Source organism: Apiospora kogelbergensis (genome assembly GCF_038363985.1).
Source record: "Apiospora kogelbergensis strain CBS 113332 chromosome Unknown utg000001l_segment0_segment0, whole genome shotgun sequence".
In the NCBI taxonomy this organism is placed as follows: Eukaryota; Fungi; Ascomycota; class Sordariomycetes; order Amphisphaeriales; family Apiosporaceae; genus Apiospora; species Apiospora kogelbergensis.
In genome coordinates this window covers 5,400,148-5,423,742 of record NW_027117418.1, presented here as the reverse complement: position 1 = coordinate 5,423,742, position 23,595 = coordinate 5,400,148, and the positions used below count along the sequence as shown (strand labels likewise).

At 54.0% G+C, this 23,595-nt stretch overlaps 9 protein-coding genes across 9 annotated transcripts; 3 read left to right on the top strand and 6 right to left on the bottom strand.

Moving 5' to 3' along the window:
* Window positions 1-716: 716 nt before the first annotated feature.
* On the bottom strand, window positions 717-3,686 carry PG998_001739 (uncharacterized protein; the record flags this gene model as incomplete). The annotated part of the gene is made up of 5 exons (XM_066868557.1): window positions 717-3,049; window positions 3,099-3,246; window positions 3,304-3,421; window positions 3,496-3,524; window positions 3,639-3,686. The coding sequence occupies 5 exons, from the start codon at window positions 3,684-3,686 to the stop codon at window positions 717-719; spliced, it is 2,676 nt and encodes an 891-aa protein (XP_066736972.1).
* Window positions 3,687-5,879: 2,193 nt separating this feature from the next.
* On the bottom strand, window positions 5,880-6,902 carry PG998_001738 (uncharacterized protein; the record flags this gene model as incomplete). The annotated part of the gene is made up of 1 exon (XM_066868556.1): window positions 5,880-6,902. The coding sequence occupies one exon, from the start codon at window positions 6,900-6,902 to the stop codon at window positions 5,880-5,882; it is 1,023 nt and encodes a 340-aa protein (XP_066736971.1).
* A 430-nt stretch (window positions 6,903-7,332) lies between these two features.
* On the bottom strand, window positions 7,333-7,662 carry PG998_001737 (uncharacterized protein; the record flags this gene model as incomplete). Its single annotated transcript, XM_066868555.1, has 2 exons — window positions 7,333-7,413; window positions 7,486-7,662. The coding sequence occupies 2 exons, from the start codon at window positions 7,660-7,662 to the stop codon at window positions 7,333-7,335; spliced, it is 258 nt and encodes an 85-aa protein (XP_066736970.1).
* Window positions 7,663-8,842: 1,180 nt separating this feature from the next.
* On the top strand, window positions 8,843-9,961 carry PG998_001736 (glutaminyl-peptide cyclotransferase; the record flags this gene model as incomplete). Its single annotated transcript, XM_066868554.1, has 1 exon — window positions 8,843-9,961. The coding sequence occupies one exon, from the start codon at window positions 8,843-8,845 to the stop codon at window positions 9,959-9,961; it is 1,119 nt and encodes a 372-aa protein (XP_066736969.1).
* Window positions 9,962-10,795: 834 nt separating this feature from the next.
* PG998_001735 (uncharacterized protein) lies at window positions 10,796-12,677 on the top strand (the record flags this gene model as incomplete). The annotated part of the gene is made up of 4 exons (XM_066868553.1): window positions 10,796-10,918; window positions 11,010-11,137; window positions 11,206-12,429; window positions 12,518-12,677. 4 exons carry the CDS (start codon window positions 10,796-10,798, stop codon window positions 12,675-12,677), a joined length of 1,635 nt encoding a protein of 544 aa, XP_066736968.1.
* Window positions 12,678-14,344: 1,667 nt separating this feature from the next.
* On the top strand, window positions 14,345-15,577 carry PG998_001734 (uncharacterized protein; the record flags this gene model as incomplete). Its single annotated transcript, XM_066868552.1, has 1 exon — window positions 14,345-15,577. One exon carries the CDS (start codon window positions 14,345-14,347, stop codon window positions 15,575-15,577), a length of 1,233 nt encoding a protein of 410 aa, XP_066736967.1.
* An 865-nt stretch (window positions 15,578-16,442) lies between these two features.
* On the bottom strand, window positions 16,443-18,803 carry PG998_001733 (bikaverin cluster-transcription factor; the record flags this gene model as incomplete). Its single annotated transcript, XM_066868551.1, has 3 exons — window positions 16,443-17,525; window positions 17,633-18,271; window positions 18,342-18,803. Coding segments are annotated over 3 exons (2,184 nt in total), but the record flags the coding sequence as incomplete, so codon positions are not given.
* An 888-nt stretch (window positions 18,804-19,691) lies between these two features.
* PG998_001732 (uncharacterized protein) lies at window positions 19,692-21,874 on the bottom strand (the record flags this gene model as incomplete). The annotated part of the gene is made up of 5 exons (XM_066868550.1): window positions 19,692-20,071; window positions 20,143-20,322; window positions 20,423-21,124; window positions 21,189-21,402; window positions 21,584-21,874. The coding sequence occupies 5 exons, from the start codon at window positions 21,872-21,874 to the stop codon at window positions 19,692-19,694; spliced, it is 1,767 nt and encodes a 588-aa protein (XP_066736965.1).
* Window positions 21,875-22,733: 859 nt separating this feature from the next.
* On the bottom strand, window positions 22,734-23,457 carry PG998_001731 (nadh:ubiquinone oxidoreductase subunit protein; the record flags this gene model as incomplete). Its single annotated transcript, XM_066868549.1, has 4 exons — window positions 22,734-22,784; window positions 22,922-23,152; window positions 23,217-23,393; window positions 23,449-23,457. The coding sequence occupies 4 exons, from the start codon at window positions 23,455-23,457 to the stop codon at window positions 22,734-22,736; spliced, it is 468 nt and encodes a 155-aa protein (XP_066736964.1).
* Window positions 23,458-23,595: the final 138 nt, after the last annotated feature.

The following is a 23,595-nucleotide window of genomic DNA, read 5'->3' as shown; positions in this document are numbered from 1 at the left end:
AAGCAACGTTTCTACGTGCCTTTTGCCAAGACTACTTAATCGCCATGTCCTGGAGGTACGTACTGGCTAAACCATTGGTATATCGCCTGCATCTCATCACACGAGATGGGGGAATACGGTAACTAGCTGTCTATCCGAGCTTGCCTATGTAGCCGTTTATCTTGGCTTGGGTTTGGAGACTCCGCACGTCAACCCGGCAATGATAGTCAGTCCTCATCAGGGGTCCACGCCCTCTTTGCCGTTTAAGTTAGTCGAGAGCAGTCTCAGTTCAGTGTTCAATATGGCTGGAACCCAGCACCAGACCGCTGCAACCCGAATGAGTAACGCGCCTTGGGGCGGCCCGCAGTCGTTATCACAAACAGGGCCATATATGCTGACACAGTTCGTCAAGATATCTATCGGCGCTCAAGAGGCCCCTTTGTATGGGAATTGCACGTACGAAGCGAAACGAGTTGTAGCAATCTGGGAGTCGTGGTAGAACTAGGGGCATGCACCAGCACGCCTGGTATGAAGCATCTTCAATTCGCACCAGACTGTGTATAAAAGCAACATAACAAATGGATATCTTATTGTAAAAAGAGTAATAAAAAATGTTCTTTGAAAGCACCTTGCGCCAAGCCGATCAGAACCCTCAAGAATCAAGCGGCTTGAAATCGAGACCGCACTCCTATGGCCTACCCCATGTGGGTAATGCGCATGACGCCGGCGAGCCCACATTAGACGGCTGCGGGGGTGATTGTCGCAGGCACCGCAAGCTTCTCCGGTTCAGCTACTGGCGTTGAGAAGTAATCGGTTACGCCGTCTCCTTCGACTCCATCCTCTTCGTAGATTTCTTCGACCGTTTCCCCTGGCACGCTAATGATAGGGCTGAACTGATCCACCTCTTCGACGCTTTCTTCGTCCATCTCCCTGTGCTCCCCATCTCCCTTGCTTTGCAAATCGGTCTCTATATCGGCCTCTTCATCTTCTTCTTGTATAGCCATCTCACCGCTTCGTCGGCCGAGACCATTGGCGCTGGCATTGCGACTGTGGCTAGTCTCTCGGCTGCGACTTCCACCGGACTGGTTACCGAGGGAGAGCATTGGTCCCTTGAAGATGTTCTTCTTTCTTTTCGCAAACAGTATGTTTTGGGATGCGAACGGGTTTGGACTCCCAAGTGGTGGGTTCTGGTTGGCAGACGGCATACCCTCGTTGAAGTTGAGAGAAAGCGCGGGGCCTCGGACTAGACGGATATTGGACGGAAAGGCGGAACTGGTAGGCGTAGCAGGAAGAACTTTGACTGAATGATGTGGCGACCGTCCAGCTGCTAGTGGCGTCTTTGTAGTCGACATGGATCCGGTGGAGGAAGTCGAGCTAGCTTTCGAATGAGTATGCTGGTGGCGAGGCATGGTATGTATGGAGCTAAGTGAGGACGAAGTTGACTTTCGGCCACGAAGGCCGCCTGAGGGCCGGCGTACGGTGGAACGAGGTGTAAGAGGGGCAGGAGACAGCGAGTGTCGCTTGTACGAAGACGCCGAAGATGGCATACGCCTGGTCATGTGTCCCGAGTTTGTGTGCGTATGAGTTAACGACGTTGGCGTGGTGACACTTCCACCGCCCCGGATGGTGCCGGCGCTTCTCGGCGCTTGGCCGTTCGCCTGTGTCGATTCGGTCGTCGTCCCAGCTTGGCCGGTTCCAGAGGAACTATTTTTACTGGTGTGAGGTCGCGGGCTGATATCTTTGGTATTCTTGTTGCCGTTTTTGCCGTTGAGATTCGGAGTTGACAAACTTGGGCGTTTGTTGGGCGTATGACGCCGAGTAGTGTCCACAATCCAATGTTTCCATGTCTTCCAGTGTTGTATGATTGCTTGTGAAGGCTTCTTGCGCATTTTCTGCTGGGGCTCTTGTTCCGACTTGTCATTATTGTTGTCGTTGTTCACCCCGAGCACATCCGGAGTAGTCACCAGGTGCAGCGTCGAGCCTCTAGATCTCGCACTTCGGATAATACCCTCCTTTGGTGGCGGCACTGGTCTCCGCTGTAACGATGTACTAGTCGAACGTATAGAGTCCTTTTCCAGCGGCGGCGGTGGCACATCGCTGTCAGGACTGAAGTTGCCCCTAGCATAAGACTCTGGGAGGTTGGGCAGCTCAGTGATGTTGAGGTCACCATAATGGGCGCTCCTTCTCTCTGCTCGTCCTCGAGTTCTTGGAAGTGGAGGTTCCCCGAGCCTAAAGACACCGTCTTCGTCCATTATCGGTGCCATACGCTCGAGCTTGCTCGACGCTGCCGAAAACCGACGAGAATTCCTATTCTCGGCCTCCTTCTCCTTCCGTCTCCGCTCTCTCCGCTTGGCCTTCCGCTCCTCTTTTTCCAAAAGCAGTGTCCACCAACCTGCTAATGCATCGCATTTCTGTGCCAATACGCTTTCGATGACTTGGTCAATGTCAACCCCAGCACCTCTCATTCGGTGAAGACAATCCTTCTCCAGGGCTGTAGTAAACGGGGCAGGCTGGTGCAGCTTCAAAATCGCTTGCTGCTGCGGAGCATGCTCCAACAGGAATGGGTGTTGCAGGATATCTGGGAGCGTTGGCCTAAGCAATGGTCGTTTCGAGAGCAGGATTTTGATAAGCGAAACCGCATCAGCGGATAAATGGTCGGGGTATTTGGGCTCCTCTGACAGAATCTGCTTCCTTGTCACATTGTCGTCATCGTCGTCGAAGGGCAACTCGCCGCAGAGCAAAGCGTACAAGATCACGCCTAAGCTCCACACATCAACCTTCTCGCCAGCATACTTCTCCCCTTTCAGCATTTCGGGTGCTGAATAACAAATCGTACCGCAGAAGGTCTGCAGGTAGTTGGATTTGCCTTCATACTCGCGAGTAAATCCGAAGTCGACCAGTTTGACATTTTCATGTTTGTCCAACAGGATGTTCTCGAGCTTGAGATCCCGGTGTACGCATGATTGCTGATGCACGTAACATACCGCACCCACCAATTGAGTAAATGTTTTCTGGACTTTCTCGACTGGTAATGGACCGTGCTTCAGCAGGTAGTTATACAACTCATCGCCTATCGCACGTTAGATCCGGCGTAGTTGGATGACGCCGCCTGCACTTACCTGGGCAATATTCCAGCACCAACCACACCAGGGATTCCGTTACTATCACCTCGTAAAGCCTTGCGATGTGTGGGTGAACGAACTGCCGGTGATGGTGGATCTCGCGAGCCAAATTCGAGTCATCTTTCTTGGCCGACTTGAGTACAACCTGGCGTAACCGTCAGTCAATCTCGTCAATGTCTGGCAATCGTGAATATAGACAAACCTTGGAGCCATTGGTGAGCTTGTGCGTCGCAAGGTAAACCTTGCCAAAGGAACCCTTTCCTATCAGTTTCCCAAGTCCGTAGTTGCCCACGTTTTTCAGATCGAGATTTGAGAACTCGCTGTCGAGCAAGTTATTAGCATTGGATCTCTCATCGTCGGGGTTTGTTGCTTTGCCAGGAGCGAGGGAGCTTACTCGAGAAGTTCCTGGTACGAGTTGGCGAGCTGTAGTTCGCGTGTTAAAAAGAGGTCAGTTCTCCGCGCTCGTGAATCCTTTTTTGGACAATGAGCCGGGCTGTTTGGCCCAGCTCAGAGTGTTCTTGGCTGATCTTGACTAACCTTGGCCTTCCGTCCCAGCGCCTCGGCCCGGGCTTTGCTTGTCTGCATGTCCTAATCTGCCTCAGCCGCTGCGACCACTACTTCCAGCCGCGCTGAAGATATCGCGCGATTCAACCAGCGCAGTTATTCGCTTCGAATGGGGAGTATTTGGAATTGTCGAGACCCCGCAACCCGTCGCTTCGGTATCCGGTTCGCGTCTGCCAGTGGGTGCCCCGGAGAAAAGTCGAGGTCGGTCAGAAGACAGCGTGCGCGATCTTGAGCGGTTCGTTTCTTTCTTCAAGTATGTGATTTTTCTACAGAGAGCGTTTGGGGGCAGTTCAACTCTTGCCTGGTTGCTGCCGCAGCCCCTATTTCCGTGTCGCAAAGCAGGTGTAGACGATCTCGTGCGCGTCTTCGGACTCGTGTTGTTGTTGCCTTGGTAGTCTCGTTGGTAAGGAGAACAACGTCCAACTGGGCCAGGCGACTAATAACACAGCGTGGTGCGATGCTCCAACCACCCTGAAATCATCTGGTCGCTCGCCGAGAACCGAGTACTTCGAATATTCAGAATTCGAGATAAGCTGCCGAGCTTGGGAGAAGGGGGTCAGTGGGATACCAAGGAAATGAGTAGGTAGACTCGACGCTCGCAGGCCTGCTATGGTGGAATTGCAAGATCAATGGTAGAAAACTAAAAACGACATGGCGATATGAAAACGACAAGAGGCGGGTAGGAAGAAAAAGAAAACATGTCATACTGGACTGGACGGGACGTGACACCAAGACAGGTCCGAGTTCATGGTAATGTTCCTTGGGAAAGACCAAATGGATCATGGTCCCACGAAATGCGACCAGAGCGGGAGTACAGGGGTCAAGGGGCCGTGAAAGTAGGAGCCAGTAGAAGCGTAGGCCTGCTAGAGCCTGCATCGACCGGATATTGAAGGCAGGACAGTGAAATACAGTGACGAGCACACAGTATCTGAACGCACCTACAGAGATAGCTGGACCTGACTCTGTCCTTCCTCAGGCATAGCCAACCAGCCTATCAACAGAATTGGGATGCACTGGCGGGGGCAATGGCAGAGGCAATGGCAGAGGCAATTACCTCGCCTTGGGGGGTATTTAATAAGATCCTCCCCAGAACAACGTCTGGTTTAGATTATCTGCAGGCACATCTATGTGTCTGCCGGCTACCTAGGAGTATGCGCAACCCCGTACCAATCTGATATATTGAATTGATATGAACTACGGAAGGCCAGTAAGTACTTGTAAGCTGATCCTCAGTCGTTTTGGCAAATTGTGGGTGGTAGGCCTTGATCGTTACGCTACCAAGCTGCACTGTACACACTAACAACCTTGCCTTGCAATGACCCTGGCAACTAAAAGTAGCACTTGAGCTATGCCAGTTAGCGGGTGTTGACCTTTACTCACCAAGAAAATATCCTTTGCCTTTCACAAGCTACCTAGCCTAGCAATGACTATGGGTAGCGACCGCGAACATGGCAATCTCGTACTCTGTTTTTCCTCTCTGTGTTCTCTCGGGCCGTCTGTGAACACCGCCATTACCAATATCAATGTGCAACTCCAATGGTGACAGCGATCGACACAGGCAAGGCGACTTGGTTCACAGTATCAAAAGTGAGACGAGACAGCGCGACTGGACATTGATTGGGACGTGTGTACTTTCCTGCACGGTCGAAACATGTACCGACTAGGAGGCTTGATGGGATGGACCAAAATGAATGGACCGTTGCGCCTGGTGGTTGGTGGGCACCCAGGAAGTTTCAAAGGTCTGTGCATATCACCACTTCCTCGAGTCTTCAATCGGTCATCTCATCTCGCCTCACCCCGAGAAACCCCCCTGCAGCGCGTTTGATGTCTGGTTTTGAACCGGATCCCCTCCTGGCTTCTCCTGCCCTTCCTAAGAATAACTCATACTTGGCCTGAGTCATGAGATAGACGTCGGCGCTGGGAAGTAGAACGGAGATCGTGGGTTGCCTTGAAGATTTGTTGTACATACATATGCACATAGGCCTGTGGGCTGCTACGGTACGGGGTATGTGGCTGGATATATGTCGGGAGTTTAAGATAATATTCCGCGAGCTGCGGGTGGAACAATGGCATCATGTATGGGTCTGTAGAAGGTATGTTGCGTCTTGAAGTGGATGGCGGTATACTGCCTTGACGCGTAGAACTCGCTGAAACAGTTCAACCATTGGTAATTTATGTAATACCCCTTATAGATGGGCCCACGGCCAGTGCCACCTACGACGACGACGAACCCTTTTCTTTGCCTTTCTTCGTCTTCTCTGTCGTCCCCGTGCCAGGGGCACCACAGTGAATGACCAGCCAGAGCGTCTTCTTGCCCCAGTCAAGGGTAAGTGTGCTCTCCGCGGCGCCGACCTCCACGTCCGCGATCCACTCGCCCAGAGCCGCCATCTGCGCCTGAGCGCCGCCCTTCCTGTGCTCCTTGGAGAGGTCCGCCATGCGGCCGACCGTGAGGCCGACCGCCTTGGCGAGCTCCTCCGAGTCCAGCAGCCGGGCGTCGAGCCCGCGGGCATAGAACCACTTGCCGTTGGCCGCCGCCACGTAGGCCATGGCCCGCTCGCGCGGCGTCTTGGGCTTCGAGGAGATACTACCTAGCACGGCGAACGGTAACGCGGCGGCCGTACCGATCAGGCGGAGCGCGGCGCCGACCGGCAGCGCGATGGAGCCGCCGATGGCACCCACGCCCGCCGCAACGTAATTGCCCTTCTTGGCGCTGTCACTGACGCCACGACCGATCTCCTTAGCGTGCGTGGCCGTCTCTTTGCCGTACCGCTTGGGCAGGTCGCTGAGCTTGCGGCCCATGTCGGCTGCGTGCTGGATAGCCTGGTCACCCACCTTGGCCGTTAGGAAGGCGTTGATGGTTTTGACGAAGGACGCCCACGTGTCGTTGGGGATCCCATAGCTCAAGAGTGATGGCGGATATGCCTGGAGAAAAGGAGCCGCTACATCCGGGGATGATTGTGGTATGGCGATGGGCCGTTGGCTTCCAGGAGTCGGTGGACTATAGGATGGTGGTAGATCATCGGCCGTGGGAAAATTGAAAGGGTCCGAAGGTGTAGGACCCTGGCCCCCATATTCTGGCCCTGCCGAGCCCGGAAGCCCCTCGGCACTTTGAGAAGCTTGAGGGGAAGGTTGTGCGCCAGGCCGGGCGTCAACCGATGAAGGACCAGCAATGGCCTCGTATGCCGGCAATGCTTCATCAGCGGCCTCCACTTCGATGGATTTCGCGCCTGGTGCCATGGTGAAGACTACAGTAATCGGAAACTTTAAGTTTGGTATGCAAAGAAATCATGGATTGATCTGCAGCTGTCGCCGTGGGGGGCTGAGGTTCTTTATTACATGTAGGCGGGCGGCGTGGCACGTAGTCGGTGGCTGAGTCCTAAAGCTGAGAATCATCACGTTAGTGTCGACCTATTATGTGGAGGTCCTAGCTAGGCCGCATGAGAGGGCTCTGCTGACAACCAATTGCTCATCGCATCATTCCATTTCATAGTACGCATACTCTATAAGAATGCTATGCATGCAAGTTCTGACTGTTGAGAATCGGTGGATGACACGGCAAGCAAGGAACACAGACCCCTGGGTTTCATTCAATCTTCCATTGATACAGAGCAGCAAAAGTTGTTTCCTACTATACAAGCACCTATCTCAGAATCTACCTCCGAGGTCCTCAATTGTTCCCTGGCATCAATTTGTCAATGGCCCGCTTGATCTTGGACCCGGACTTGGTAGCACTGGTCTGAGAAGTCTCCTGTTTGTTTGTCGTCAGTCTCCTGCCCTAGACATCTATATCCCAACATCGTGAGGATGTTAGTGTGCTTACCGAGGCTCGTCGCTCGACACCCTGCATGAACTCTCGGTCGGCATCAATGGCCTCATCAGGCAGGCCACGTCTCATAGCCGCCTCACGTTCGTGCTGCTCTTGTTCGACATGATGCATACCGTCATGGGCGGCCTTGATGGCGGGGTCCGGGAGACCGTGGCTCTCTGAAGACGACATGATTTACAACGTGGAAATATTTCTTGTCTGATAGAGGGATATCTTTGACATGAAGGGTGATATATCGCTCGAGTAAAGCAGACATTAGGGAAGTGCGGAGGTCGGTAGCGTACTGCCCGCGACTATATAGTAGATGAGGCCGCTTGAGAAACACCTCTACGGCTGCCTCCACAGGCTTTCTACGTCAATTTGATTTGGCTTTGGATCGTGAGTAATGGTGCTACCATAGTCTGATGATCCAATTCGTCGGTGGTGTGAGCTAACTGCTCATCCAGACGTCATGCAGTGCTGATCATGTTGGAGGCTTGGAAATCGTGAGGGGAGAGTCCATCGAAAGAGCCGAGTGTCAAGAGAAGACCGCGCGAGTCCAGGCCTGTCAGAGTCACCGAGATGCACCACCTGACAGCTTATCGAGCGGCGGGACAGCTCGTGTCTTTGCGGTATTGATTGGAAGGTTGGAGACCAATCACCTCATCGAGACGTGAGAAGAGGGCCTTGAAGGTTCTAGCCACTTTGATTCCGTGGCATCAGGTAACCGGCTCGAGTAGCCAGATGTGTAGCGGAAAGGGAGATGCTAATGGTGTTGTTAGGCAATCAAGGCATGCTCCATTGTTCCTACTGCTGGTAGAACAGTGCTCGGTTCGATAGAAGCCCGCGTGCCGCGAGCCCGAGGACGTCTAGCTTTCCCAGTGGCCGACGCCATGGTAAGATGCCGGGGGCTGAGGAGCTATTGATATCTTTTTGATACAACGTATGTAGGATAGATATATGATGTGCATACATAACTGCCGAGAATGCGGGGGGAGCTTTGGCCATGGATGGCACTAAGTACCTGGGTACATAGATAGGTACTTGTATGCACCTAGCATCCTGCATCTCAATGGTTTAGTGGGGTTCAGCCACTCGGCCTGTCGGATGGATTCGCCGGAGTTAACACCCTCCCTGGCTGAGCCACCGAGGCCAATTGAAGTGTCTTGGATAGACAGCCCGGATGGCCAATTCGGACAGCAAGGCAGTTTCGGCGACGGGTCGATGACAAGTCGTTTTCCAACTTCGAACTTCGTCGGCACAGCATGTCGAGCCTGGGCGCTGTTATCTAATCCGCTCATTCGAAGCACACCCAACTCAAGTCTCGACTGCACATTTACAACCTCGCTGGCTCGAGGTAGCTAGCTTGGCCATGCAGCACTCGCGCCCATCCCCATCCCCGAGGGGGCGTCTACTCTTGTTGCTGGCCCTTCAACTTCTCTGCGCCCTCTCCGTTGCCTACCAGACACTCTCTGACGATTTCCTCCGAAACCTGACACTGGCCGAGTCGGATTTCGACATCCACAACCAAGAAGGCCTTCTAGCGCCTATCCTCATACCCCGAGTCCCTGGTACGCCGGGCCAGGCCAAGACGCAGCAACACTTTGTGAACTTCTTTCGCAAGGAGCTGCCAGATTGGACTCTGCTATGGCAGAACTCGACTGGCACGACGCCGGTAACTGGCAATAGACAAATCCCGTTCTCCAATCTCATTGTCCGGAAAGAGCCGCCGTGGACGAAACCGGGCCAGGCTAATTACTTGACACTGGTGGCGCATTACGACAGCAAGTTTAAGCCGGATAACTTTATTGGCGCGATTGACAGTGCGGTGCCATGTGCTATTCTCATGCACATTGCGCGGTTCGTGGACAAGTACATGAAGCAGATGCATGAGGAGATGGTGGCACTTGGCGAGCTGGGAGGCACTGTGCCGATGGACATGGGGCTGCAGATTCTCCTCCTCGATGGAGAAGAAGCATTTGGCCCAGCGTGGACGTCCACAGACTCTCTCTACGGCTCCCGGTCTCTTGCCGAGGAATGGGAGCACACGATGAATCCGGCCATGTCAAGTTACCGTGATCCTTTGGGCCAAATCAGCATTTTCGTGCTACTCGATCTGTTGGGGTCCGCAAACCCCCGGATCCCGTCCTATTTTCTCCCCACGCACTGGGCCTATATGAATATGGCGAGTGTCGAGGAGCGAATGCGGAAGCTGGGTCTACTTGAGACGAAGCCACAAAAGCCATTCCTCTACGAGGCAAGCAAGGTGCCCAGTCAATTCAGCAAAAGTTTCGTCGGGGATGACCACGAACCTTTCATGAAACGTGGCGTCCCGATCTTGCATCTGATACCCTCGGCCTTCCCCCCTGTGTGGCATACAATGGATGACGATGGCGAGCATTTAGATATGCCCACAGTGAGAGATTGGTGCAAAATAGTCACTGCTTTCACGTTGGAATGGCTAGACATGATGGAAATAGTGCCAGAATAATCATTAGCTGGCTGTCTTTTGTATTTCCCTCTTTAGCCTACGATGTGATACCAAGAAATTATATTTCCACCGCAAATCTTTGCTTCCTGTTCCATCACAATTCGTGACTATACTGAGCGCAGTCTGCTAGCCCAGAGGTAATCCCCAGCTATACAAGATGGTCCTCTCCTGCTCTGCCCTAGTCCTATTTCGCGGTTCATACATTATGCTTATCTCTGCCCCAGGCAGATACTAACTGCTCAATGCCCGCAGGACGCCACACATCACCATCGTCACCGGTTGTCCCTCCGCCGTTGAAGCCCCCTCCAGTCCTAAGTCGCTCGTTCCTGGGCTACGTCCGCCGTGCTCATATGGTCCCCGGCCTTGGGCAACACGTTTGGCGACTATCAGCAACCGTATTCCATCCGGGGGCATTTCAACGCGTAGTTGAAGATGGGACGCTGCTCCCTTTCCAAACTCATGCTCCTGTCCATTTTGCCCATACCCAGATCCTTTTCTACCTCCCCCATCTTTTGCGTCGGGACGAATGGCTTCAGGCCTACTAATCATACAGCAAAAGATAAGAACAACTTCGAGCCCCACGTTACACCGTCGTATTCAGCAGCCAATTATAGTTCGGAGGGATAAATGCCGAGCGTTGTATTGAACGAGTGGTGGATGCATCGCTCGTGAGGAGAAATCCCAAAAGGGGGGGGACCTGGGGTAATTGAGCTGGGGTAAGATCATAGAAATATGCCCGAATCGAACACTGACCTCTTGCGACTCCAGCTTCACCTCTCTGTTTACATTGCGAGTATACAAGATATGCTGCAAGTAGAGGGCCAGTAAATCACGATGCTGTTTGATAAATTATTCGATTACCTGGGCAATGGCTCGACCTCGGCTTCACCGCGACTCGGTAATGATCTGGCCCATTACGCTACTGGCGCCATTCTACTGGCATTGCTAGGTCTCATTGTAGACTATGGGCATATGCTATGGCTGCGATCAAAGTTGGCAAGTCACTCAAGTCTAGACTAGGTGTTGTACACGCGCTAATATCTGGCAGCCCCCGGGGCCTCGGCCATGGCCCATCGTGGGCAACACATTTATGCTGCCCGACACCAAGCCGTGGTTTTGGTTTGAAGAGCTGTCGAAGAAGTACGATGCTCCATTGGTCACGATATGGATAGGGAGGTAAGTCTCGAAACGGAACTCCCGAACAGGTCGTGTGTCATGGGCTGACCTCGGGCGAATGGCAACAGAAATCCCACCATTTGGATCTGCGACGCGTGGGCCGCCTCGGACCTGTTCGAGAAGAAGGCGGGCATCTACTCGTCTCGGCCGCGGATGATCGTCTTCGCTGAGCTGGGCGCCGGCCAGAGCAACTTCCTGAACATGTACACGACGACGCCCGCGCAGCGCGAACGGTGGCGCGCCCACCGCAAGCTGATGCACCAGGGCGTGGGCGTCCAGTCGGTGCGGCGGTATCGCACGTTCCAGAACGACGAGAGCCGTCTGGTGGCGTACGACATACTTCGCAACCCCGGAGACTACGTCAAGCACTTTGAGCGCTATGCGACGAGCGTCGTTTCCATCATCGCCTTCGGCCGCCGCGTTGAGACCAGTGAGGACCCTATCATCACCGAGGTCATCCGCGCCATGCACGTCGCCGCCGACCTCAATGTGCCAGGCAAGACATTCCCCATGCTGATGGAGACGTTCCCGGTCCTGTCACGGTTTCCCAACGCCATTGCGCCCTGGAAGCACGGCCTGGGGAGGAAACGCGGCCGGCACTTCTTCTACGCCCTCGCGGATGAAGCGAGGGCGCAGGAGGGACACGAGGACTCGTTCGTGAAACACATCTTTTCCGAGAGCGAGAAACTCCATCTCGGCGTCGAAGAGATCGCATCACTCACCGGCAACCTATTCGGTGCGGGCTCTGACACGAGCAGCAGCACGCTTATCACCTTCATCCTTGCGTGCTGTGCGTTCCCCGACACGCTGGCACCCGCCTGGGAGGAGCTGGACCGCGTCGTTGGTCCCCACCGCAGCCCAGCGTGGGAGGACGAAGACAAGTTGCCGTACGTGAAGGCGTTCATGAAGGAAGTATTCCGATGGCGCTCGGTGGCCATCATCGGAGGCCAACCCCATGCACCCACGCAAGACGACTACTACAAGGGGTGGCTAATCCCCAAGGGTTCGTGGATTCAAGGCAATGTGTGGGCCATCCACCACAACGAGCGCGAGTTCCCCGAGCCGGATCGCTTCAATCCCAGGAGATTCCTGGCCGACAGCCCTGACAGCCGTCCCTTTCCTGGTGAGAGAGGGTACATGACTTTCGGATGGGGCCGCCGAGTCTGCTCGGGACAGGCCCTGGCCGAACAGGGGACCTGGATCACCATTGCGCGCATTCTTTGGGGTTTTAGGGTTCAGAAGGCGAAGAGCCCCGACGGCAGCGTGGTTGCGGTGGACATCAACGATTATACGTAAGTTGGCTGGACGAACAACCACATGATGCTACTCCTCTCGTGGTAAGCTGACTACGTACTAACAAATACGTGCTACCCATCACAGGAATGGACTCAACTGGCGACCGCAACCATTTGAATGCAGCATCACGCCCCGCTCTGTAGAGATCGGTGAGACGATCAAACGTGAGGGCAGACAAGCCGTAGAGGAACTGGAGCAATATAGGGGCGAAACGAAGTACCGCATGTCGACATTTTATAGATGATAGGATCGGAAACAAAGCTTGGAGAATGCAAGCGAGGCACTCATGCTGGTATATGTAGCATCAAGAAGCTAGTGAGTGCCAATAGCTGAACAGGCTGGGTGCTGATACATAGCCCAAGGAAAGCTCCAGCGTACACAACGCAACCAGCCCATGCTGGCGATCCCATGGAAAGCCATGTCCCTTGTATAACAAAAGCAGGCGTGGTCGTAAGTTCAGATGCCCATTGTGTAATTTCAAACCAGAAGAAGCTAGCGAGGCTACAGTCCAACCCATCATTTGGAGGGAGATGGTTGGTAGTTCGAACAACGAACGTGCTTAGGTGTACGGGTAACAGCCGGATTTAAACAGCATGAGAGAGAAGGGGGGAAATATGATTCATTGGAGTACGAGTGACGCAGACGATATGACTCTGGATTGCCCGAGACGATGCTAAAGACAATAGCTCGAGTCGTTTGCTGTTAGCCCCTGATTTGACACCTCGGTGGCTCGCCGGCAGTCCGTTTTTTACCCATATAAAACTTCTATAAATAACGTGCCTGGCAAAAGCTTCCGGCCCTTTCGTTATGTAGATAACACGACTTTTGTTGTCTTCTAGCACGATGACATTTGCCGCAGTCAACTTTGTTCCCAAATGAAGCTTTCGAAAAGCTCCCAGTAGCCATGATGGCGGAGAAAACAAGACGCAAAGCTGATACATCGTACCACTGTCAACTGTTCCTAATCGGGTGGCCCCCATCCGGCAGGGCGGCACAGCAGCACAGCAGCAGCGTCGCGAAAACCCCGGTGTGGATTGCGGATTGGGAGTGTCGAGCGCGAGTAGTTCACCTGGCGATCTTTCCTCATCTCCCAAGTCTCCTCACGCGACCGAGGGGTTTTTTTTGTAAATAGAACGTGGGTCTGGGGTTCAATACGAGGCCACCTAGCCTTATTAGCGGCCAGACGGGCAGTTGGAGCCAACCAGGACGACGGCCTCTTCGGTTCATATCAGTCTACATATATGTTTGCATGTATGTAGCAGACCGTTTCCATTCCAGTGCGAAAGCGGTAATCAGGCCCGGATCGACAAAGGAACAGTGTTAAGGCGACTGGCCCCGCGCTGCCACTGCGGATGCGGCCATATGTCCGCATCCGACCCGGAACACCGTCGACTTAGCATGCGCTGCGAAGGGTGGCAGAGGCCGGGGTGGTCTTCGCGCATCCCCACCGATGTGCAGTTCTGGAGGGCGTGACAGAAATGAGCAGACGAGAGCAGTCCACTCCCGTGCAGCCATGACCCCTGGACGCTGTACCTACATGTGTATATGTATGTAGGTATACGGAAGCTCCATGCTACGCTATCTTGACCCCGTCAGCCCGTGTGTTACTGGCCACATTGCTGGCCCCCCTGCAGGTCTGTCAACACCGGACGTGATGAAAAGGGCCGTGTCGCTCGGGTTGACGTCCTGGTCGTCTTCTCTCGCTCCAGCAGCAGTATCTTGTTCTGTTCTCTGTCGACTTAATACGAGCCTCGCTATACGGCCCTGCATCATCCACATTCGCTTGATCCCACAACACCGGTTCACTTGCTTAAGTACCAGCGTTGGCCAGCCGCGTCCCAAGCAAACCACATTCGCTATTTCCACCAACTAATCATACCTCCTTACTTAATAATCAACCTACTCTTAATAATGCCTTCGACCACCTCTGTCCTGCGCGCCGCCGTCATGGCCGGTGTCGCCAGCGCCGCGAGCCTGCCCCTGGCCGCCCGCCAGCAGACCACCACCACCTGCTCCGAGACGCACATCTTCCTCGGCAAGGGCAACAACGAGCCTTACCCGGGCCGCCAGGGCAAGCTGGTATCGGCCATCTGCGAGGGCCTGTCGTCGTGTGACTACGAAGACATCCAGATGCAGAACATGCTGCAGGACGAGTACTGCGGCGCCGTCCACGAGGGGTCCACCAACGGCGTGAAACAGATCATCGCCTACAACAAGCGCTGCCCCAACACCAAGCTGGTCGTGAGCGGCTACTCCCAGGGCGCCCACGTCGTCGGCGACATCTTTGGCGGCGGCGGCGGCTCTTACTTCAACGGCTGCGTCGAGGAGCCCACGCCCAACTTGGACATCAACAGCCCCGCCGGCAAGCAGATCGCCGCCATCCTGACCTTCGGCGACGTCCGTCATACCGCCTTCCAGCCCTACAACTACCTCGACGGTGCCGACAAGTGGGGTCTCTACCCGCGCAACAGCCAGCAGCTGGCCAACGCCGCCAACTACGCCTCAGTCTGGCGCGACTACTGCGCCGGCGACGAGCCCATCTGCGCCGGCGGCGACAACGTCGAGAACCACCTGAACTACTTTGACCTCTACACCGACGAGGCCGCCAAGTATGTAAAGGCAAAGATCCAGGACCACCAGGGCAGCAGCAGCCCTAGCTCCAGCGCCGCCAGCACCACCTCGGCGACCTCTACGGTGGCTCCCAGCTCTACCGTCAAGTCGGTCGTCACGACCGTGACCAGCGGCACCTCGACCACGATCCTCACCACCTCGTCCACCGTCGTCGAGGTCGCCTCCTCCACCGCGGCCTCCGTGACTACCAGCGCCGCCAGCTCCGTCGGCACCGCCTACCCGGCGTCGTCGTACGTCGCCAACCCGACGACCGTCACCATGCCTGAGAACTACCACACCAACTCGCACTACCACACGGCGAAGCTGCCCGAGGCCACCGCGCCTACCACCGCTGTCCTGTCCTCCGTCCCCCATAACACGGCCACGGCCACCATCCCTGCTTCTGCTTCGGTCGCCCCTTCAGAGCCCGCCGCCCCCAGCAAGCCCGCCGCTACTGCCGTGACCGGTGCTGGTAACGCTGCTGGCGCTAGACTCGGCCTTGCTGTGGCCATGGTCGCGGCTCTGGCTTTTTAAGCCTTTGTTTTAGGAAGTAGGGAGAGAGGGAAGATGTGATAGGGAAAGCGTTATGATCAATGATGGAGGACTCGGTCATGTTTTATGTGTATGTATTAATCCCTCGTCTGTGTGGACTAGAACATGTAGCATAGCAGATGCAAATACCCAAAACACCAATATGTCTGAAACATCCCCGTACCGCTGAGCATGCCAGGTGTGAGGTAACTGGGCGACTTGGGCATTCAGCTTGCCACCGATCCTGTGCTCCTAGGCGCTCTGTCTGATATGGTTGCTGTTGCTGTATGTGTGTAGCAGGGTTCAGGGACCAGGATCAGTTAAATTGAGGTCCAAGGGGAAAATTTAGTGGTGCGATGCTGAACCCTGCGAACCGAACCTGGCAGGTTGGGCTGATGCAACCTCCAGCCAGCCGAGCACGTGCAATCAATCCATCATGTGTAGATATGTATATCCACCGCGGAAGAAAAGTTCCTCAGTTACCAAGTTACTTCCCCCTTTTTGCTTTTTCTTTCCATCGGCGTAAGAACGAGGCCCGGGTGCACAGACAGGTGTGGCGGAATGCAGGTTGTGTGAAACCCACGAGGCCGTCGAGAGAATCCCGAATTCGGCAACAACCGAATCCGCGAGTCAGGTTAACGGCTGGGGCTTCGAGAACATAGCAGAGGCGGCGGGTCATAATAGCTCGTATTAATCATCCCGCTCTTCGTCCTTGTTCCCCTCCAGGCCCCTGACAGTCGGAGCCTCTTGCGTCTAAATCCTGACAGGGTCCCAATCCTGACAGGGTCTCAGATAACGACCCTGACTGCTCTCCTGATGGCTTCCTGAGGGGGTGGGTAGGGAGTGGATTAAAACGGGACCACGCCAATCATACTAGGAAATTGAACATGTCTTCCGAAAAGTCCATCGATAGCAGGTCCTCGAACATGTCCCCGAAAACACCTGGGTTCCCTGGGTTCCCTGGGTTCCCTGGGAATGCAAGCGTCTCGAGTCCTGAGTCTTCTCTCGCCACGTAGGCGGGGAAGGAAGACGTCAAACCCGAGCTCTGTGCCGCCGGCTCTCTTGAGCCCACCGCGGGCAGACCAACAGAGCCCCTCGCTACCGCTGCTGCTGATGAAGTGTCCAAATATGCCAAGCTGCCTTGGCCTCGCTGTCTCGGCTCCGTCTGCTGCATCTCCCGCACGTACCGGGCTTTGGCCATCATCCTCCGGATGGGCCGCCAGAGCGTGCCTCTCTGCGCGCGTTGGTTGAGCTGCCAGATGTCGTAGACTTTCTGCACGTACTCCCACGCCTGATCACAGTCGGCAGAAGGAGGCCGCACACATAGCTCGGAGAGTACCAATGCGACGGCTGACCATTGGATGTACGTGTGGCTGTGCCAATTCCACGGTGCCAGAAGCGGATCCAGCAGCAACCGGCTCGATAACTCCAGGATTTCGATTGATGTGCGGAACACTTGGTCTCGAGTGCTCGCATCATATGCTTTCGAACTCTGTGGCTGGCTACTTTCCCTCTTGGTGGTGCGTGGCGCATGCATCGACAGCCAGTAACGCTTGAGGATCAGTTGTGGAGGCAGCAGCACGATCAGCTGGGAGGGGATGGTGGGATCGCAATGGCGCAGGAACTTGGTTTGGAGTTTCTCCTCGAACTCCTTGAGCATCATCTCACGTTGCCCGAGCGATAACACATCCTCTGTTACATGCCCCTTGCTTTCCGACGCGGCGGCTGGTTTTCGAAATATCTTCCACCCCGCCGCCAGCGATTCGATTCGGATCAGGCAAAACGTCATTTCGGTGAACCCTTCTCGCTCCGCAGGGAACTCGGTCATATCCGGCTCGATATCGCTGTCGTTAATGTTCAACGGTGGCTTCGTATCAAACGCCAAGTCATTCACAAATGGTTCAAACCCGTGGTACTCCGACGAACGGTTGTCTAACAAGCATATATGCCACTACGATGGTTGACGTTAGCAAACGGTGATGACCGACCCAAATGAGCGTGGCCACCCACATGTTATATACTCTGCCAAACCAACCGGGGTGGATAACTTAAACTTACCCATAACCGGCGTCGCATCTCGGTTTCGAACGGCTTGAGCCCAAAATGTGTTCCATCACGTTGCAGGCCCATCGTCTGTGCAGTGTGATATATGAGTGAGGCTAATGACCACGGCGTACGGGAATCGTCCTCGTTGCGTAACGCTAATACGAAGCATGTCGCTGCTTGGAGCAAAGTCATGCTCTGTGTGTTGAGCAGGTCGGCCCGGGCCAGTGACTGCTCGACAGCAAACCGAAATTGTGTGAGGGCCTGTTCTCTTGGGATGCCCAAGACCTCCATGCAACTATGAGGGGCCAGGCTTATGACAGCCGTATAGTAGACGGTGAAGAGGACAGTCTCAGTGTCCTTGGCAATGGAGTTGAGAGAGGCAAGGGCGTCCCAGTAATCTCTTGAGAGGGTTGGCAGATGGAAGATGAGGACCAGGGGCGCTACGTTTTCAGTGAAGACTCTGAACAACGCCACTGCTTGGGCTAGCGAAGGGTGCAGCGAGTGTAGAGAATGTGCGACTGAGCGGTACCCGAAGATTGCGGCATTCATCCCGGACGATGAAGACGTCAAGCTTGAGCCCCCTAGTGAGGGTGGGTTTGAGATCTCATTGTCAGAATCTGGATCTAGCAGCATCTCGCGTAGCTCTTCGACCTGTAGTATTGGCTATGATTAGTGCTTGGTATAAAGCTGTATTACAGCCATCACCATGTGGAGGACACACCTCGTCGGCTAGATTGCCCCACAGATCATTGTCATTAACGTAATAACTCGATTGCTCGCGAATCATGAGCCGACTGAACCCTTCGCCGGCGTTTTGATCCTGCTCTGACTGGCCGTGGCCTGGACCTGCTGATGATGGTGCTGAGGGGTCTGACTTAACCGGACGTTTACTCCCGGAATGGGGGCGACTCTCTAATTCTCGAATAACAGCCTCCAGACGCGACAATCTATCGGCCACATAGTTCTCTGTCGCCTTTCGTGGTCTTTTGGGCGCCCTGCCCCGACCCGAAGGATAAACACAGCTTGCATCGGCTCTCACACAACTAGAGCATGGTTGTCGACGGTCACACTTAATCTTACGTGCTCGGCATGATTGACAACTTCGAAGGCTTCGAGTACTGGAGACATTGGGTGATATTGGTAGTGTATTACTACCATTAGACTTTACAGGCGTTGCCATCGTCTAAGAGTGATGTGGTTTTGTGCGACTATGTGAAGATGAGAGAGGAATGAGTAGAAGTTGAGCAAACAACATAACGGATCATCGAATAGAGGCATAGTCGTGTCAGCTGTGAACTTCACAGCCAGAAGATACAGGTCTGTCTCCTAAACAGCGTTGTCGACCAACGTCATTGGTGGACGAGCTTGCGGATAAGCTTATGCGAGGCCGAGCATCCGAGGGGGAGGGAGGCATGATAGGATGAACCCCACATTAGGCACACCAGTGCAAATGCAAGGCTACTGGAATAGACACGAACAAGAAGAAAAATAAGAAGCAAGGGCAGCTTATGCACTCTGGATGACCTCCATTACCAGAATGTATAGATGCAGTAGCCGAGGGGAAAAAGACCAAAAAGATAGGGTCTTGCCGGGGATCGAACCCGGGACCTCTCGCATGACAGCTTTAGGGTGAACCCTAAGCGAGAATTATACCACTAAACCACAAGACCGAAACCCTAGACAGATCTGACTGTTTTGTTGTTGACGATCGGTCACTTAAACCCTTATATCATAGTCATTCAAAAGCTCGATCAAGTCTTTCCCAGCTGCCTGTACGTGAGGAATCGGGCTTTCAGTAAGGTTGATAATTTGATTGATGCCAGAAAGACTCCACCTATGATAAATAGACAGAAAAGGCTTTCTCTCAACCAAGAAACCCCAAGTAACGAATGCATACAGAATGTGCGCCCACCTCGTAGCCTGCCGAGTAATGATTGTCGGTTACTTTCCATAGCCTGCGGCAACAAAAGCATGCCGGATGGATAACAGTCATATGTGTTCAGTTATATGTATTCAGCGAGACTTGTGGGTTCTTCCAAGCCATTCCAGCATGGATGGCGCATCGCGAGTTTCAGCTTGCCATTGCTTCTCCAAACCCAACTCTAATACGAGGTGTGCTGCGAGGCTCGTTTTGGTCAGCTTTGGGTCCGGTCGGGGTCGTCTGTTGTATGGTCCGCTTGGTCCCCTTGCGGCCGCCTGACAGATCAATATCACCAATGTCGCCCATACCAACCGGCGTGCTGGCATCACGATCAGCTTGGACGAAACTATTGGTATTGTTCAGCTTCTTGGCGTAGTCACCACCCGAGCCGGAACGATGACTGAAGACCCCCGAGAAAGTACGTGTACTTGGCTGAGGTGATACACCGGAGCTTGCCTCGCGGCTGCTGTTCTCGCCGTCCTCAAAGTCCTGATTCTGGGCAAAGCTGCCTGGCTGGCCTCCAAAAGCAGCTTGAGATATCTTACGCATGTTCATATGATCAAGAAGAGATGGGGGGGGCTGTACGTTGCGCCGTGAGCACCCAGCCGAGCTTCTTTCCGAGACTTGATCTCAGCAGCTGGCGCCGTCATCATGGTACCAGCTTGGGCCGGAAGTGGAGAGGGCTGGCTCAATAAGGACTGTGTCAGAGATGTCGCCAGTTCTGACGGGAAGCGATTCGTATTTGTCAATTTGGCGAGTAGGTCATTGGTAGGTAGGGTACCTGTAATTATCTGTTAGTTATCAGTTAAAGCCACACGCACGCCCCACGAAGTGTGCCGTTGCTTTCATATATCGTTATCCGGGAGTGGTAGGCAACATACCTCCGGGTGTACACTTGCTTGATGCCCCGGCGATCAGATCTTCGACCAAGATCGGCCCAGGTAGTGAATTCGGTGTATTGCTTGGCGCCTTTGGATGACGAAAGCCATTCTCGAGGTCCCCATTGACGATGTTGCTGTTCGAGTTATGGATGTGAGATCCTGTCGGCTGCAGCTCTGCGACATGTTGGGAAGTATTGCCTGGGTTGCTTATATAGTCAGGCATGCTCTCGTCTGAGCTCGTAAACTTTCGAGCATTTCTGAACGCCTTCTGCTCTACGGCCTGTTGGGACCACAGCTTAGACTGTTGAGTGCTTGGAGACAGGCCCATCGGGCCAAAGCTTGGGAAGGCCCAATCGCTATGCCGTGATGTGGACTCTGAATAGGGGTGATAGAAGGCATCCATGGAATTGATACTGTTGTTGATTCCTCCCTTGGACCCGCGCTGTAACAATGATTGTGTGTGAGGCATGTTTCCAAAAAAGCTGCTTGTCTGCGCAGCTGTCCACCCGGCTATGCCAGTGTCGTGGCTCAAAGATGTCGTCTTGCATATACCTTGTTCACTGCCACGGCGTGGAGAATGTATATGGGCCTCCGAACCATCCTTGTGGGCTTGTGTTGGGACGGGCATCGATTGGTTTTGGGCAGGGCTGCGGTACCACATACGTGGATTCGGCCAGGCAATACCCGAGGACTCGAGGATATCTGTTGAGATGATGGATTAGTATAAATTCCTGGGTAACCCGATGTCGGCATGACAACAACTTACCCATGGGGGCGTGTTGAAAGGAGAACGTAACAAGGTTCTTCACACGCTCAACTGGGACTGTCAGAGAGTCGCGTGGAAACCCTTCACTGAGGATAATCTTGATGCGCCCAAGTTCATCGGAAGGGTTCCAGTAGTTCTGCTGGAGGAGCTCCTCCTTGAAGTGAGGAAACTTGAGAGGCAGGAGCTCTCCATTCTTGGTGAACTCTGGACCAGTCTGTGTGTCAGTATCGCAGCAGCATGACATGGGGCAATGGCCCTACCGAAGCTCCGACTCAATAGCTGGGGCCATTTTGTATCTTGAGAGAAAGAAGAGGATCTAATGAAAGCACAATGGTTAGTTAGAAATGCCGTGGCTATCGGCATGAACCATAGCAAGCGTGGCAAACTTACGCTACAAGCCGGCCGTCGATGATCACACGAGCCTCCCATTTGACAAGTTCCAAATGCTGGCTGTAGCTCTTCGTGTATTGGCTGATCTCGGGTTTTCGCCAATTGTGGAGGGATATGTTAAAAGGAGTGCCACCAGTGAGACCAGGCACGAAGCAGGTTAGGGTGGGCAAGCCATAAGATCCGGAAGTGAATGCGAATTCTGGATTATGTACGACATGGCATTGGGTTTTGAATTCCTGCAGAGGGATCTTGGAGTCCTGTGGAAAGATAAGGAGATCCCAATCCTCGTAACGCATCGTGACGGGTGGGCCAAAGTGTGTATCGTCATGCAATGAGAAGCAAGCAGAATGATATGTAAGGAGGATGACAAACGAGGGCGTATAACCCAAAAGGCTTGGATGGAACGTCCTCAATGAGTCCTAATATCGCACATCGGGCTCTGGCAGGCCAATATATTGAGAAAGGAGGGAGTAGTCCAGGCTGATGTGCAATGCGGTATGATACATGTTCGATCGAAGCTCTCGCCCAAGTCCAGTGGCCAAAGTCCATCTGTCCCATGAAAGATGCAAGGCGGTCCTTGATGGCAGCCACGCATCTTCTAGGCTCCGCCGCTCATCATAAGTCCGCCCCAAGCGAGTTGACGAGGAGGTCGTGACTGCACTGTTGGTACCGTACAAGTCTTTACGCACTTAGCTTCCAGCAGTCATGCAGTTTTTAGGCCAAAAATGAAAAAGCCGGCCCACTACTGCCATCGAGACTTCTAGGTGTCCATGGTTCAGTCAGGTTGATGTTCGTTACAAGAATATGTAAGCGCGCATGGCCATGGGCATGGGCATAGGGGGAAATCTAGAATCGCGCCTCCTGCTTTGACAAAACGAAGAACGATGCCAAGCGCGAGTACAAGGTCTCCTCTCGCAGCCTCCTGCCTGATTGGTTCATGATGCCTACTGGAGGCCACCATGATAAGTACGAACTTCTAGATTTCACATAGGGAAAGGACCGACTGTGGAAGTATAGTAGATCACATGTGACTCAGGTCATTAATTGCTGTAATGTTCCCCTGAGCAAAGCCCCATCTACTTAGACGGCTTACCAGCCTAATGTTGAGGGTTTCCTGTCTAGTTCCGTTGCACCAAACTCGACAATATGTACAATTCAGGCCTCCTCAGCAATCTGGTAGGGCTCAGGGTCGCCTGGAGCTCTCGCCTATGTCCTACAGTTAGCTTTAAGAACCCAATGATTAGTTTGTTGTCGCCCTTACCCTGACGGCGCCCTTGCCACCCAGCTCGCGCTCCAACCCTCCCCTCATACTCCCGAGGGTATGATTGCTTATCAGGATATACTTGTGCAATCGTATAGCAGACACCCAAGAAGACAGCGACGAAGGCACCGATCTGGGCAGCACCCTTTGCTGGCGAGACCCAAGTGTATTCGTAAGGGCTGAACATGCCCAGCATATCGTGATCCTCATGCACGGGCTCGCCAAAGTTTCGTCGCTCCTGCTTGTCCCACCAGTCGCCGTGAGGGTCGCGGAATTGTCTCTTGATCCGAGGAGGGTTGATGTAGCCACCGTTCTGCCCACTTCAGTTAGTGTCCCGCCGACAAGCGATGGAGCGCACAATGGACTGCATCACTGACCATGTTCGGGTCCTCGGCGTCAGTCAGCTGCGGCGGATTGGGATATTTATCCTCGATGATGGACTTGTCGTTTATCGAGTTGGGGAGGAAGCATCGTCGTTGGATAACGGGTAGTCGTCGGGAGGCCTGGGCAGCAGATCGCAGGGCCGGAGCCTGCGCAATTCGACGAGGGAGCATCTATGCGACCTAAGGTGAGTAGAAGAGACAGCTGCAGGGTGCAATTGGAACATACCGTGGCCATTTTCGAGCCTCAATGCCTGCCAAGTTGCGATGGGGTTGTTTATGCTGTCTACAGGTTGAGGTCATTCAATCGAGTGTGGTTCAAGCTTTGGTTGCGAGCTCTCCTTGTGGCCTGAGGCATCCATCCGCCCATCTATGT